At 40.4% G+C, this 13,930-nt stretch overlaps 1 protein-coding gene across 26 annotated transcripts in view; it reads left to right on the top strand.

Annotated features, from left to right (window-relative positions):
* The window catches only part of ptprdb (protein tyrosine phosphatase receptor type Db), a 163,662-nt gene that overhangs the window by 135,997 nt on the left and 13,735 nt on the right, over positions 1 to 13,930 (top strand). For 15 of the 26 annotated variants that reach the window (XM_042228435.1, XM_014339931.2, XM_014339930.2 and 12 more), the window contains 12 exons: positions 194 to 288; positions 915 to 1,171; positions 3,216 to 3,309; positions 4,034 to 4,258; positions 4,349 to 4,509; positions 6,510 to 6,521; positions 6,830 to 6,942; positions 7,031 to 7,072; positions 7,576 to 7,673; positions 9,658 to 9,781; positions 11,930 to 12,105; positions 13,853 to 13,876. In XM_042228435.1, coding sequence (XP_042084369.1) covers positions 194 to 288; positions 915 to 1,171; positions 3,216 to 3,309; positions 4,034 to 4,258; positions 4,349 to 4,509; positions 6,510 to 6,521; positions 6,830 to 6,942; positions 7,031 to 7,072; positions 7,576 to 7,673; positions 9,658 to 9,781; positions 11,930 to 12,105; positions 13,853 to 13,876 — 1,421 coding nt within the window. The remainder of the gene's footprint in view (positions 1 to 193; positions 289 to 914; positions 1,172 to 3,215; positions 3,310 to 4,033; positions 4,259 to 4,348; positions 4,510 to 6,509; positions 6,522 to 6,829; positions 6,943 to 7,030; positions 7,073 to 7,575; positions 7,674 to 9,657; positions 9,782 to 11,929; positions 12,106 to 13,852; positions 13,877 to 13,930) is intronic. The other 11 variants (XM_014339939.2, XM_042228437.1, XM_014339940.2 and 8 more) reach the window with 3 other exon arrangements.

Here is a 13,930-nt window from a genome sequence, read left to right as displayed (position 1 = left end):
AAGAGTTTTGGGTCTTGGGCAGGAATCACAGTCCTGTGTGTTAATAAGAGCAAATAGCTAGCATGAGGCTGGTACTAGAGAATGATACGCAGGTAAGACCAGTAGGACTGGACAGTAGAGACCGTAACTGCGAATGCTGGGCCACATTAATACTCCTTTCTTTTTTTTTCTTTTTTCTTTTTCTGTCCCGTAGTTTTTGCCACCAACTTCAGAGTAAAAGCATCCATGAAGAACTCTGTCCTGCTGTCCTGGGAGATCCGTGATAAGAACCCTGTCCAGCCGTTCACTGTAAGGAGATGTATATTTGTTTGTTAGTAGGTATAAAAATTAGCCGTGCCTCATGCAGTTTAACGTTTATAAGCTGAAAAAGCAGGACCTTGATAAAAGCCTGAGATTAAATTCAGAATTGCATGTTTTGCAGTTGTATATGGCAGATTAATTATGAGGAATCATATTTCCAACCACTCATTATCTATGAAACTTCACTCTTCCTGTCAAGAAAAGATAATGAAGTCTGGCTCCCTAACAGACAAAGGAAGATACTGTTACTTTTATCTCACAATTGCCACAATTTATGTCAAAATCTTTTCACTCCATCTTGGAGTCATAATGTAGTTAAATGTAAATACACAGACATTTGATACATATTTACAGATTAAATATGAAGAAAAAATTCATAGAACATCAAAACCTCTCACGTCTGTGGTAAACAAATATTCATGAACTGGTATTTTTTATAACAAAATAGCATCACAACTTGATTTTCTTCATTGTCAGTGCAATCCATCCTTTGTGGTTTCTACTTTCATTGGAGGAACTGCACAATATAAGCATAATTTTATTCTAATCAGCTAAGTGTAAGGCAAAACTAGGCTTCCTATTTAGACCTCTATGTGCATTTGTGGTGTTTTCAGATCCTGTATGGGAAGGGCCAGTCTGTGGAAGTGGATGGCAAACAAACTCAGAAGCTTATCACTGGTTTGGAGCCAGACACTCAGTACTCTTTTCTGCTAACCAACCGAGCCAACAGCGCTGGGGGCCTGCAGCACCGTGTCACTACTACCACCGCTCCAGACATCCTGAAAACCAAACCTATTGTAGTGGGAAAGACTAATGCAGATGGCATGGTGACTGTGCAGCTACCAACTGTACAGACCACAGCTAAAGTCAGGTAGGAAAGACTTAAAGCATGTAGACAGAGTAGATTTGTTATCCTAAATACCAACTGTGAAAGCTTTAAATTATTACTTTGTATCAATTTATCTACGGACCCTGTGAGGTCATTTTACTACGTCTCGGAGCTTACAACAAGTCTGAGAACTCCCTCAACAGACCAAACGAATAGAATAGAATAGAATAGAATAGAATAGAATAGAATTCAACTTTATTGTCATTGCACATGCACAGGTACAGGGCTACGAAATGCAGTTTGCATCCATCCAGAAGTGCTTTAGTGATATAGGTATATTAACAATATATATTAGCAATAATATAGATATGTGAGTATATTACAGAAATGGGTCTATTATGTTATAATGTACACGGTATGAAGTATGTTGTGAATATTCTATAACTATAAGTATGTACAGGCTGTAGTGAGTACAAGCTATGTACAGGCTATGAACAGGATATAAATATGAAAAACTATACAGAAGATGAAATAAATAACTTTACAGAAATCTGAGATATACAGCTATACAGAATCCCCACTACTGAACATTTTACCTGCTTTTTGGCACCAATAATAAATATAGATACAAAGTCCAAATAGCCATACATGTTTAAATATGCATACTGCTTCTCACTGCTATTTTCCAGAAGTCTGTCTTTCTCTGTCACTTCAGTAGTGTTTTGGGGTGGGGGGTTTTTTCCACTCTTTTATTGTATACAAGATGGTCACTCAAAATGTCAAAATAATCCAAAAACACAAACTGGATTTAAATACGTATCGATTTGGATACTATTCCCTCTTTACAAATTCTTATTGTCAGATTCAACATGAGGCCGCATACTGTATTAGTAGTTCTCTCCCAGCAGATGCCACACACTTTCAACGTACTATACTGTTTCACAGCAGCTACAACTACAGCAACATACTAATGTATATTAGTATAATGTATATCATATTGATGGTCAGATACTGCGTACTCTTTTTAAAGTAGAGATAACACCCAGAGTTAGATGAGAGGATCAATAGCACTTTTCTGTCACCAGCAGCCACTTAGCTTAGCTAAGCACTTGAAACAGCCTGAGTCTGTTTGTAATAGAAATTGCCAACCACTTTTTCTTATGCTCGGAAAGTAACTACAATTTTTTTTAACTTTTCATAAAATTAATTTTCAAAGAATTAAATGGATAAAAAATCTATGAAAAAATTTAAATGGCTACAATTTAGGTCCAGGTCATTTATTTAGCCCTGTTATGCAAATAAAGTTACGACTGCTCTTGTGAACAACACATTTGTACTTTTGAATTTGGCTGCATGCGTCTTCCCCACAGTTCTGTCCTCTCTCCTTTTTCCTTCTACAGAGAAGCAATGTCATAATGTTGCCTCCACTATGCTTTACTATAGAGATGATATGAGTCAGTGCATTGTGTTTGCCAGATGCTTGGAGATCTGACTTCACAGTGCACCATTTGGCAAACTCCAAGTAGGCTCTGATATGCATTTTTCAGAAGTGACTTCTGTCTTGCTTCTGTACCATGAAGGCCAGTTTAATGGAGTTCTACTTCCAGGGAGTTTCCTTCATCTTTGAAGAGCACCTTTGAAGTTCCGTTTAATGATCTTGTGGTTTTAAGTCACTTTCCAGACCAAGACTATTCCTGCTCAGTTATTCCACTTGACCTGACAACCATCCTTATGATTATCCTTGTACATGGCCTTCGTGCCCGTGGTACCACTGATAGCGTTAGAAAGTTTTATGCCCCTATCCTTTTCTGTGCTTTAAAACAATTTTATAATTGCTGGCTTTAGAGTTTCTTAACTTAATGGCTTGTTTTTGTGAATTATGGGTCTTTATATAGACAGGTGTGTCCATCATGTTCCATACACATCGAGAATAAATAAAGTGTAACATCAAGTGCCTCTATACTTTTGTGTCTGAAATCCTTTTAAAGTATTCTGTTAAATGTCAGAACACTGACGGTTCTTAAGAAACTGTGCAGTTTGGAGTGTGCTTCCTCAGGCCTGATCCCAGTTGCATGTTGTGTTTCAGGGGTTATTTTGTGGTAGTGGTGCCGCTGAAGAAGCAGAGAGGGGGAAAATTCTTGAATCCTTGGGAGGACCCTGACCAAATGAACCTGGATGAGGTGAGACGTGCAGCAGGCAGGAAAAATAAAAAGCTAAATAATGGTCACGCTTGTTATAAGGTAATACCGATGCTGGGGGGGAATGATTATGTTAATCAGGGTGATGGGGGGTAATAACTGTTAAATGCGATGCAGATTTTTTGTCTGTTGTATCAGACTTATCAGACTGTGCCTTGTTACGTGAAGGCAAACGGCCTAACCATCCATTCCTTGCTCACTCTAAACAATGCTTTCACATGCCATTTCCCATCTAATTCCACTTCCTGCCTTTTTCTAAAGACTTCACCACCTCATTATTCTGCTCTGAAAGCAATTGAGTCAATAGAGTTTTATGGCGCCTACTGTCTCAGTGGATAAATGTGGCAGCAATTCAGTTGATGAACAAATTTGGGCTAAGGTGATATTGCACTGTACAGTCCATTGTTTCTACAATAATGAGGGTTTTGTTTGGGGTAAAATTGTCAAAACTGACCTTTTTTTCTGAAGGTTTTTTTGTATGTGGGTTGGGATGGGAGGGGGGAGTTTGAAGCAGACTGATGATCTGGTCATGCCCTTTGTTTGAACTTGGTGCAACCAGCATTTGCAGGTTGTTGTCCTATTTTTTTGTCACGTATTTGTGTCAGACGTTTTTTTTGTTTCTTTGTTTCCTTTCTGTCAATTTTCCCCATCTCCTCTAAACTCTGAACCTGCCTGCTCATTTTCTCTGTTTTGTTTTTCCTCATAGCTCCTCAGAGAGATCAACAGAACCAGCGTCAGCCGAGCCCTTCGCATCCGCAGACAGGCTAGCCAGTCAGATCCCAGGGCTTATGTCACCGCTCACTTCAAGACTCTGCCCATTGAATTCACATTAGGGGACGGCCGAAACTACGGCGACTTTCGCAACCGTCCACTGCAGAACGGACAAGACTATGTTTTCTTTGTGCTGGCGCTGCTCGACCTCTCCGAGAATGTGAGTGCAGATGCAAACACGCCCGAACCGTCTGAGTACACTGGTGTTTAATTTATACGTGTAACTGCTGAAACCCTTGGTCTCTTGCAGACTATGTATTCAACCAGCCCTTACTCTGATCCTGTGACATCATCATATGTGGATCCTCAACCAATTGTTGATGAGGAGGAGGGTCTTTTGTGGGTGGTGGGGCCTGTGCTGGCTGTGATCTTCATTGTCTGCATCGTCATTGCCATTCTCCTCTTCAAGAGGTAAGATCAGCACAATGGAGGAAAACAGAAATAAACGCTGTTCAGTAGTACATTTGAATGCTGACACAAAGAAAGCTGTAAACAAAAGAGATTTTGAGTTTTGCTGAATATGGAGAAAAGAATTTAAAGCTTCGCATAAGTTTTTATAGTAGGGACAACAGTTATTCTGCAGGGGTTTATCCATTTCCATCACTTAATGTATCTTTTTTGTTCATTTCATGAATATTTCCTTCAAGTTATCAAGCAGTGTGTGACAGAAAAAGATCCTAATCAGCAGACAGTGTCAGTTTTCTTTCAGAGATGTGCATACAGATTATTATAGTTTACATCAGTTGTCAGATCTATCATTTTGTGTGAACATCATTTATATTTCTAAATGAATAAAAAAAATCAGCATTTCCTTGTTGCTTTAAAGGTTAAACCAGTGGGTTAAATGTATGGTGAAATATTTATAATTATTTATACTAATAATAGCTAAGCTTAAATTTGAGGTTTTCATAGATATGTATTTTTTTTCTGTCATCATCAGTACTGTGCAAAAGTCATGAGCAATGCTTCTTCAGGCTTTCTGAAGGTCATTCACCTCTAAGGTGATTCCCAAAGAGCTATTAGCTGAACATTTTTCATATCTCATAATGGTGTACGATCTGCCCTTAAAAAAACTGAGAAAACTGGACGAGTGCACAGGTTTAAAAACATCTGAAATGATGTCTTTAAGAAATAAGAACATTTCCAGGACCTCAGAGATGCATCTGGTCCTTCACGCGATCCATCTACTGTTTGCTGAAGCCTTATGAGAAATGGCTTCAGTTGAAGAGTGGCTGTCAAGAAGCCACTCGTAAGGAAGGAAAAGTGGAGAAAAGAACTGGACCTAAAATCAGTGACAACAGGTCTTCTGGAGTGACAGGAATGACTGTTTTCAGCCATCTTTCGTTATAAACAGCCTCTGTCATGGTTCGGAGCTTCATTTCCGCTGGTGATGTCAAAATTGATGGAATCATGAAAACTACCATCAGCGTGACAATGACGCCCAAACACACTGCCAGTGCAACAAAAACAAACCTGGAGAGAAAAACAGACAACAGAGCACTATGAGTCATGGATTGGCCTCCCCAGAGCCCGAACGTCATTATTGACAATATTAAAGCAGCGCGGGATCCTCTTGACAGAGAATGGAACAAAAATAAAGCCAACATCCAAACAAGAGACTTGAAAGCCCTTCAAGAAGCCTGGAGAACTATTCCTGACGACTACTTAATGAAGCTATAAGAAAGCTGCCTAAGAGTGTGTGTTGAGGAAAAAAGATGGCAACACCAAATAATGACTTTCAAGCTCATTAGAAGCAAAGTCTGTTTTTGTCTTATATACTGAGTTTATATACTTTCAATAAATTGTTGCACCAATTTCCCATTTTTAAAGAAAACTGCAAATAAAAATAAATAAAGTATTTGCACAGTAACGCCCATTGAAAGCCAAATATAGGGAGCAGTGTTAGCTAGCATGAGAGAAAAGTGAAAGATAACATTATCAGCCATTAGCACTATTCACGATAAGCTCGCCAGCCAATCTTCTAGCTAGAGGTTAGTTAATGCACATGAATAATTAGTGTGACTGATGCAGCTCAGCAAAATTATTAACCTTGATGGTCATAATCTAATACTCAGTACAGCCCTAGAGTGTAACTCCTGGTGATTTCTAGCTATTCATTTCACACTTGTTCTTAAGCTGTACCATTCCAGGGCAGAGTTGCTAGGTGTTGATATGTATGTAGTGTCCTTGTGTGAAAAAGCTTTTGTGTTTAGATTTACTGTTGATCTTTATAGCTACAGGAGGTGCTGTTTTGCATATTTAAGATCATATTATTATTCCTATCCATTTAAATGAGAGGAAGAGAATGATGAGTTCAGCAATGCTTTAGTCCCTGATGTTTGTTGATTGGACACTAATGTTATTCATCCTTGTCTCTGCTTTTATCTACACGTCTGCCTACGTGGATCCAGCAAACCTGACAGGTAAACAAACACTGCTTATTACCATTTCCTCTGTCCTACGGGGACAATTTCCTTGCAAAGAATCATTTAGAAAATTGAACCCAGAAGAGTCAGGATTATTGCCGTGTGCCTTTATTGACAATATATTAACTAGAAGTATACTGGCTGAATTGTACATTTGTAATCCCCCAAGCTCACTTTATTCAGTGTGTTGGATAAAGATATGTATGGGAAGAGTGACAGCTGCACTGCATCGGCTGGTTTATGTCCATCATTTTAAGTGCATTTTAAGTAGATCAGGTTGAGGTAAATTATGTTTGTTCTTCCAGGAAAAGAGCCGAGGCTGAAGGAAGAAAGGGCAGTTTTCCCTGCAGCAAAGCGATGTCCTCCCACCATCCCACTGATCCTGTGGAGCTACGCAGAATCAACTTCCAGACTCCAGGTAGACTGGGGAGAAATATCCACATGCAAAATATGCTATATGTGGCCAGTGTTGATGAGATTAACTGTGGTGTTGTTTCCCTTTTCAGCCTACCGTGTATCAGTGTACCGCGGTTATCGGCGTCTGTCAAGTTAGTTGGTCCTTGTCCCCCTCTTTCTTTCTTTCTCTTTCTTTTTCTGTCTTTCTATTTTTTCTACTCTTTTCCTTCTCCATATCCATGCTAACTAACCATCCATCCCGTATAGGATGAAGCTGCTTGACATTTCATCAAACGCCTCCGGAATACTTCTACTGAAAAAAAACAAAATTAAAATCATGCTAAATTTTTTATTGCCTGTGTCATAGCCTTTTTTTTAATCTTCACCAGCAGTGTGCGTATCCTCTGAAGACGTGTTATTGTGCCTCAGTAACTTTCTGAACATGCACATTGTTCCTTCTGTCTGCCTGGAGAGAAAACGGTCACTTAACCAAAAAAAAAAAAAGACAACACTTCCATTTGCTTCCTCCACTGTCCATGGACCGAGCACTAAACAACACCTCCTTTGAGAATCCTAACTCTTAACATTTTCCTCCAAAGGAGTTCAGTTGTGTGTGTATCAAAACCGCCTCTTTTTCTGTTTCTGTGCTCGGCAGGCATGGCAAGTCACCCGCCCGTCCCCATCTCTGAGCTGGCAGATCACATTGAGCGCCTCAAGGCAAATGACAATCTCAAGTTCTCTCAAGAGTACGAGGTACGAATGCTGATTATCTGATGCACATAAGCACACGCACACACTCGCATATTTATCATTGACCTGCTGTTTCTTGCTCTTGCTCAGTTCCAGTTCTGGTAGCGAGCGCGAGTAGATTTAAAGCCTCGCATTGACTATACAGTTAAGTTACGTTTGGATTCGTCTCCGTCGAACGATACAAAATCGAGCGCATCTCCCTCTCTCTGCTGTCTTGTTGTTATCTATACAAATATAAGAGGAAAATTGAAATTGCAAGCTCAAAGAGAGTTTGCTTACAGCCAGATGGTTATCAACCCCTCATTTCTACACTCTGGTGGAGAAAAGGGGAGCTAGAAATAAAGCGGCAGCCACAGAGAGCAGACTCGCCAAGAGATGCAAGAGGCAAATGTTCTCTGTAAAATAGACGCTTCTTGATTAGTTTCCTTCAACTTACAGAAGAGTTAATGTGGAACAACAACAGAAAAGCCATTTGCTTGGAGATAACAGTGTGGCTGAACTTGTCGTGCTGAACTGTGGCCCTCAAAAAAAAGACATTAGCAGAAATATTATGGCTGTGTCGCAAATAGCGCTACAATGAGCTCCACGGAGAGCTGTTAAAAGAGTAAAAATGTTTTCTTTTCCCTGCATAAAAAATGTGTTTAGGCCAAGGGCTTCTGGGTGGAGGAGACAGCATAAGGCCCTTAATTGGTTGCCGCAAAAGAGAGACAAATTGTGTGTGACAGATATATAGTATGTATATAGAAAGACAAGGACACATTATGCAAAAAGTAGAAAAACAGAGCAAGAATGTTTTTTGGGGGGCGGAGAGTGTTGGGAGAGAGGATAAAGGAGGATGGAGGAGACATTGAGGGAGAAGCTGTATGCAATTGTGGTGTGAGCTGGAACCACTCTGTTGAGCCTCACATTCTCTCTGCATGACTGTGTGCTTTGTTCGGTACTGAAGCTTTAACGAAGGAACAAGAGAGATGGATGGAAGAGGGACTGAGAGCGAGAGAGAGGCCAGAAATGATTGCGGTGTAATAATCAGGCACACATGATGTCGGCTGCTCATGGAAAGCAGTCTTAAACACACACACACACACAGATACGTGCACGTATCCAGTACCGCTCCTGTCCACTTTTTCCTCAACCAAACCATAATTATGTGTCGTAAAATATTCAGAATTGCTAAATTGCTCTGGCTCTCTCCTCTTCGTCCCTCTCCATTGACAGCCCTATAATGACCTCATGTCTGCCTCTCCCAGCTAACAGCAATGGTTGCTGTAATTACCCTCTAGGAACTTAATGTGTTGCTCTAACACAACCATCCCCTCTCTCCCAGGGTTATTGGTTGCGCTTTTATCGTCTTTCTCTTTTAGCTAGTTTTGAAAGTGGAAAGTCTTTCTTGAAAAGGGATATCATGGTTGCCCACGTTCCTATACAGTATCAATAATACCTTCTTAATTTTCAGTTTGTTGTTGGTTTTAACAGTGGGTTTTGCTGCAACGATCCTGCCCCGGTGCCTGTGAGCTCAGATTCTTGGAACTGTTAAAATCTTCCTGTTCTGGATGCCAATTTCTTGCACATTGAGGTTCAGTTTAAGAGATAGCGATATCGATGCCAGCAGTAAATTTTAAGTGCTAATGCTTGGTGCTTATGTGTGATTTTAGAGAATCAGCCAATGCTGTGCACGCATAAGCAGCATATCGTACCTTACAATCATACGGGGATTAAAAGTGGTATGTAGCAAGACTGTTTTTTCCTCATTGCAAGTCCTGTGAATCATTCGTGCCACGGCCATTTATCTTAATCTAATGTTTTTGACAGACTGCATGCTAGTCTCACTGTCTGAAACCCACTTGCTTTAATAATGCCAAAATATTTCTGGTAACAAAAACATGATTGAGCACAGAACAACTGTGGTAAGCCACATGAAACGATATAACTGCAACAGCTTCTCGTTGATGTTTGTTCTTTGTTTGACCTTCGCTTGCGTGTCTTGCAGTCAGTCGATCCTGGTCAACAGTTCACGTGGGAGAACTCCAACTTGGAGGTCAACAAACCAAAGAACCGCTACGCGAACGTCATTGCCTACGATCACTCCAGAGTTATACTCTCCAGCATCGAGGGTAGGACACGCTTCCGCTGTGTTTGTGTGCGTGTGTGGGTGTGCATGACCTGTTACCTCCGTCTTTATATGGCTACGGTAATGGTTTCAGGAAATGAGGCCACTCTGGTCACTTTCTCAGGGCCATTTAAGGTTTACGATTTGGTTGCAGAGTTATGGTTTGGGCTAGGCTTTAAATTGGGCATGAAGTTGTGATTCTTGAGTTTGGGTGTGGAGGCAAAGTAGTGCGTTATGTCATACTGTGCATGTGTGTATATGACTGTGTGAACTTTTGCATGAGAGCTTCTATCCGTGAAAGATGGGATGTTAATAGTTCGAAGCTGTTCTGCACTGGCTGTTCCCATGCATCACAAACCAAGTGTTGAGCCTACGTAAACACAATGAAAACAATCATTTTTTCCCATCTAACCAACTGCTGTGTCTTACCCCACTGTTTTACCACATCATATGACTGGTTTGGACCCGGCCTGACCAATTTAATATCTGAGGAGATAGCGTGCGATCGTGCTTTATTTAGACTGTTTACCGATTTATTCATGGTGTGCCCATTTTCCTGGATTTGGGCTTTCTGAATGGTTTAAAATGAGAAGAAACAAATAGTTCTGTACTCAGTGTGCATTTTGAAGCGCAACTCACCCACCTCAGCTGGGAAAGACCCGAGGCAGAGAAACTGGCAGCTCCAATGTGGAGAGAGGGAGGCAGTGGGAGGCCAAGCCCAAACAGATGAGCCTTATCTGGGCAGAGCATGTGTGAGCAGCCCCTCCGCCCCCGCCTGTCCTGGAGCCCTGGCTGTCTGTCTTTCTTCCAGCTAAGAAAATGCAAATACTGTTGAGCATGTCCAAACACACACACACGAGCGCTTTCATGCACGCATAAACACAAACAAAAAAAACATATATGCCCAGATGTGGACGAGCACAAACATATACTCTCCTCGCCGCCCTTCTGCCAAGCCAGCATTCCCACCAAGTGACTGGAAAGTGCGAGTGTGTGTTTTATCTGCAGATTGCTTCTGTTGTAGTCCATTGCAGTAAAGTTGTAGCGCAAAGAATTTAGGCAAGCTGTCTTTTAAAGACTGGGGTTGATAAACATATGTTAGAAGCTCTTCTTACCGTCTGTCCACATCCCATTTAAAGTAAGTTGTATAAGCATTCCTCATGCTCCTCTGTCATTTGAGTGTGTGTGTCTGCTGTGTGTGTGTGTTTGCGATGTTGGCGTGGGATTTTACAACTGTATGGGACTGATTCGTGCTCGTAAAATAAGCTGCGGGTGGAGACTCGGCTGCAGGAGTTTCTTCCTGTCAGCATCCCGCTGTTTGTTCATTGATTTCAATCTGTTTAAACGTAAACTGCCATCTGAAGGCTCAAAAGGAGTTTTAGGTCCCATTTCGGCAGAATCGGGTCACAGCTGAACGTACGCATGTGTGCCTGAGTGTATGTGTGTGTGTGTACTTTGGTGTTTTTGGCGTATGTGTGCATGTTTGAGCTGTGACTCAGTGATTTTTGGGATTATGGTATTAGGCCCTAGATGAGCAGGCCTGATCCTAAATCAAACACACACAGACAGTCTTTCACATCTCTCTCACACACACACACACACACACACACACACACAATCCCTTCCAGGACAAGCAGTGTCAGCCGAGTCTTACACAGAGACGGCCTTACAGTCATATTGCCATTCAAAGCGACACATCCAGAGTATACTCAGATTAGGCCCGTGATCGTCTTAGCATGTATTATAAAACAAGACGGCTGAACAATCCAACACCAAAGGCCTCTGGGCCCTGTGAAAACATTAATCTCCCTGCCATGACCTCACATGATCCTCACCCTTTATTACTTGCACATAAACCTGCCTTTATAGTAGTAGACTTGGATTATTTCAACATGGAACAGAATAAAAATCAGGTTCATCTGCAGACAGTAATTTGATGCAATCGGTGCCATGCATCATTCCCATACTCTCAGCATACAGACTTACAATTGAGTGTTTCATCACCGCCTGTATCTTTTGCTCCCATCTGTTTTTCTGTCTTTTCCCTTATTTGCTTTTTCCATCTAATCCATTCTCCAATTCAACTTGCACACATGTGTTTCTATTATTTTCTCCACCTTAAATAATATCCACTTTTTCTCTTATTACTCAGGTGTCCCGGGCAGTGACTACATCAACGCTAACTATATTGATGGCTACCGCCGTCAGAATGCCTATATTGCCACTCAGGGCGCCCTTCCCGAGACCTTCGGGGACTTCTGGAGGATGGTCTGGGAACAGCACACAGCCAACATCATCATGATGACCAAGCTGGAAGAGAAATCACGGGTAAGGAAATGGAATAAGGTGGGAGTGTGCACGACTGCAGAGCTGAATACAGAGAGCATCACAGAGAATGGGTACAAATACAATATTACAGACGAAGCCAAAGACTAGAGCAGGACATGATGAAGCATAAGGCTAGATGAGAAAAATTGTGGTTTTATTATTGGATTAAATGTATCAAATGTAGTATAAGAACTGGGTAAGCTCTATTGTGAGGTCCACTGCATAAAATAGGAGAAAAGTTACACGTTTGGTTAAAATTAATGAGGTTATCTATTTGTCTTTGATTATGAAGCATCTACTTTTTCACAAGCTGAAAAGAATATGATATATAGAGTTCATCTGCAACAATAAATATATTATAGCAGCCTCCATTACAGCTCAGTAATGTTCTTATAGTAGGGTAATAGTTTCATAATAACAACATAATCAGACAATAATATAATAACCAAGATATTAAGCAAGTAATACAAAGGTATTAACAATTTGTATATCTCTGTAAACTTAATATTTACATTTATTAACCAAGGATGCCAGTGAGGTAGAACTATTTGGTAGCGTTGTGGTCGCCATGTGTTAAGGTAGTAACAAGAAAATGTTTTGGCTTAAAACTTCTACTATTATTACATTATTGTGGCAATAAGCTGATAATAATACGGTAATATTGGCTGGTGTTTTCATTGGATAGCTTCAAATGAAAATTGTGTCTAAATTGGTATCCACAAAATCGCAATCATTGAAACTTAAATTAAACTTTTGTTAGTGAGATTGTGTAGGCCAACAAAAGCTGCTGTTTTATACCATATGCAATGCTGTCCAGTCACTCCGAACTGGAAGCTAATGTTCTGTGGCTGAATTAACTTTTAAAGTTTGTGGGGAAAAGAGTCGTTTTGTTGGTAATTTAATTTAGTTGTTAGGCAAGTACTGAAATATTGTTAGTGAGCTCCTAAATGTTTTTCAGCATTAGCAGGCATGCTGACGGACAAACATTTTTCATCATCGGTATCGTCAGTATTTTTTCTTTACATTAGAAAGCAAGTTATGTGCAACGTGCGACTAATGCATAAGCTGTCATGATGGAGGCGTGTATATATAACTGATGGTTAGAGTGACATAATGAGTGAGAAATGCAAAACAGCTAAATTACAGCTAAGGTGTTGTGGCATGTTGTGAGGAGATACAGAGAGACTAGAAAAAGACATGAGTTTTATTTTATTTCATTTTATTTTATTTGAATGCACGAGGACAATAGATTGTAGGTGGAGTGAACAGAATAGGCTAGAAGAGGACACGCGAGGAATCGCTGGAATACAACATTTAGTGCATGACGATCAAGCTAAATGTTCTTGGGAAGTCAGAATGGGCGTGTAGTGTATCAGAGCAGAAGGCAAAAAAAAAATAGCGTGGATTGATGAACCAGACCTGGAGGAATTACAAGTACAGCTAAATTGGGGTAAGTAATGAATTAGAAAATAATCTGGCTTCAAGGCATTTGCTATTGTTAACAGAATGTGCACTTGAGTAAAAATTCAGTGTAATGAGAATGTCATGTCAGAGTAAAATGAACATGAATGGCTTGAGGTATGAATCATGACTGAAGTGTTAACCAATTATGTCCAAAGACCTTTTCAGAAAATTATCCTTTCTTCCCATTTGTGCTTCTTTTCCTATTAACCTGTGCCTTGTGTTAAAACGCTGTTTCCTTTTCAACTTTTTCCAACTGTCTCTGTTGTGTCTGTTTGACCCTCAGATGCCCTCTTATTTCTTCTCTAAGGCAAGATCTCTCTTTCTCTCCTTTGCTAAAATCCCTTTATAAGTGCAAACTCAC

Source organism: Haplochromis burtoni, unplaced genomic scaffold, assembly GCF_018398535.1.
Source record: "Haplochromis burtoni strain Fernald_Lab_line unplaced genomic scaffold, NCSU_Asbu1 Contig_323, whole genome shotgun sequence".
Classification (NCBI taxonomy): domain Eukaryota; kingdom Metazoa; phylum Chordata; class Actinopteri; order Cichliformes; family Cichlidae; genus Haplochromis; species Haplochromis burtoni.
Note: the sequence above shows the minus strand (reverse complement) of the source record. Positions and strands in the feature narration are given on the sequence as shown.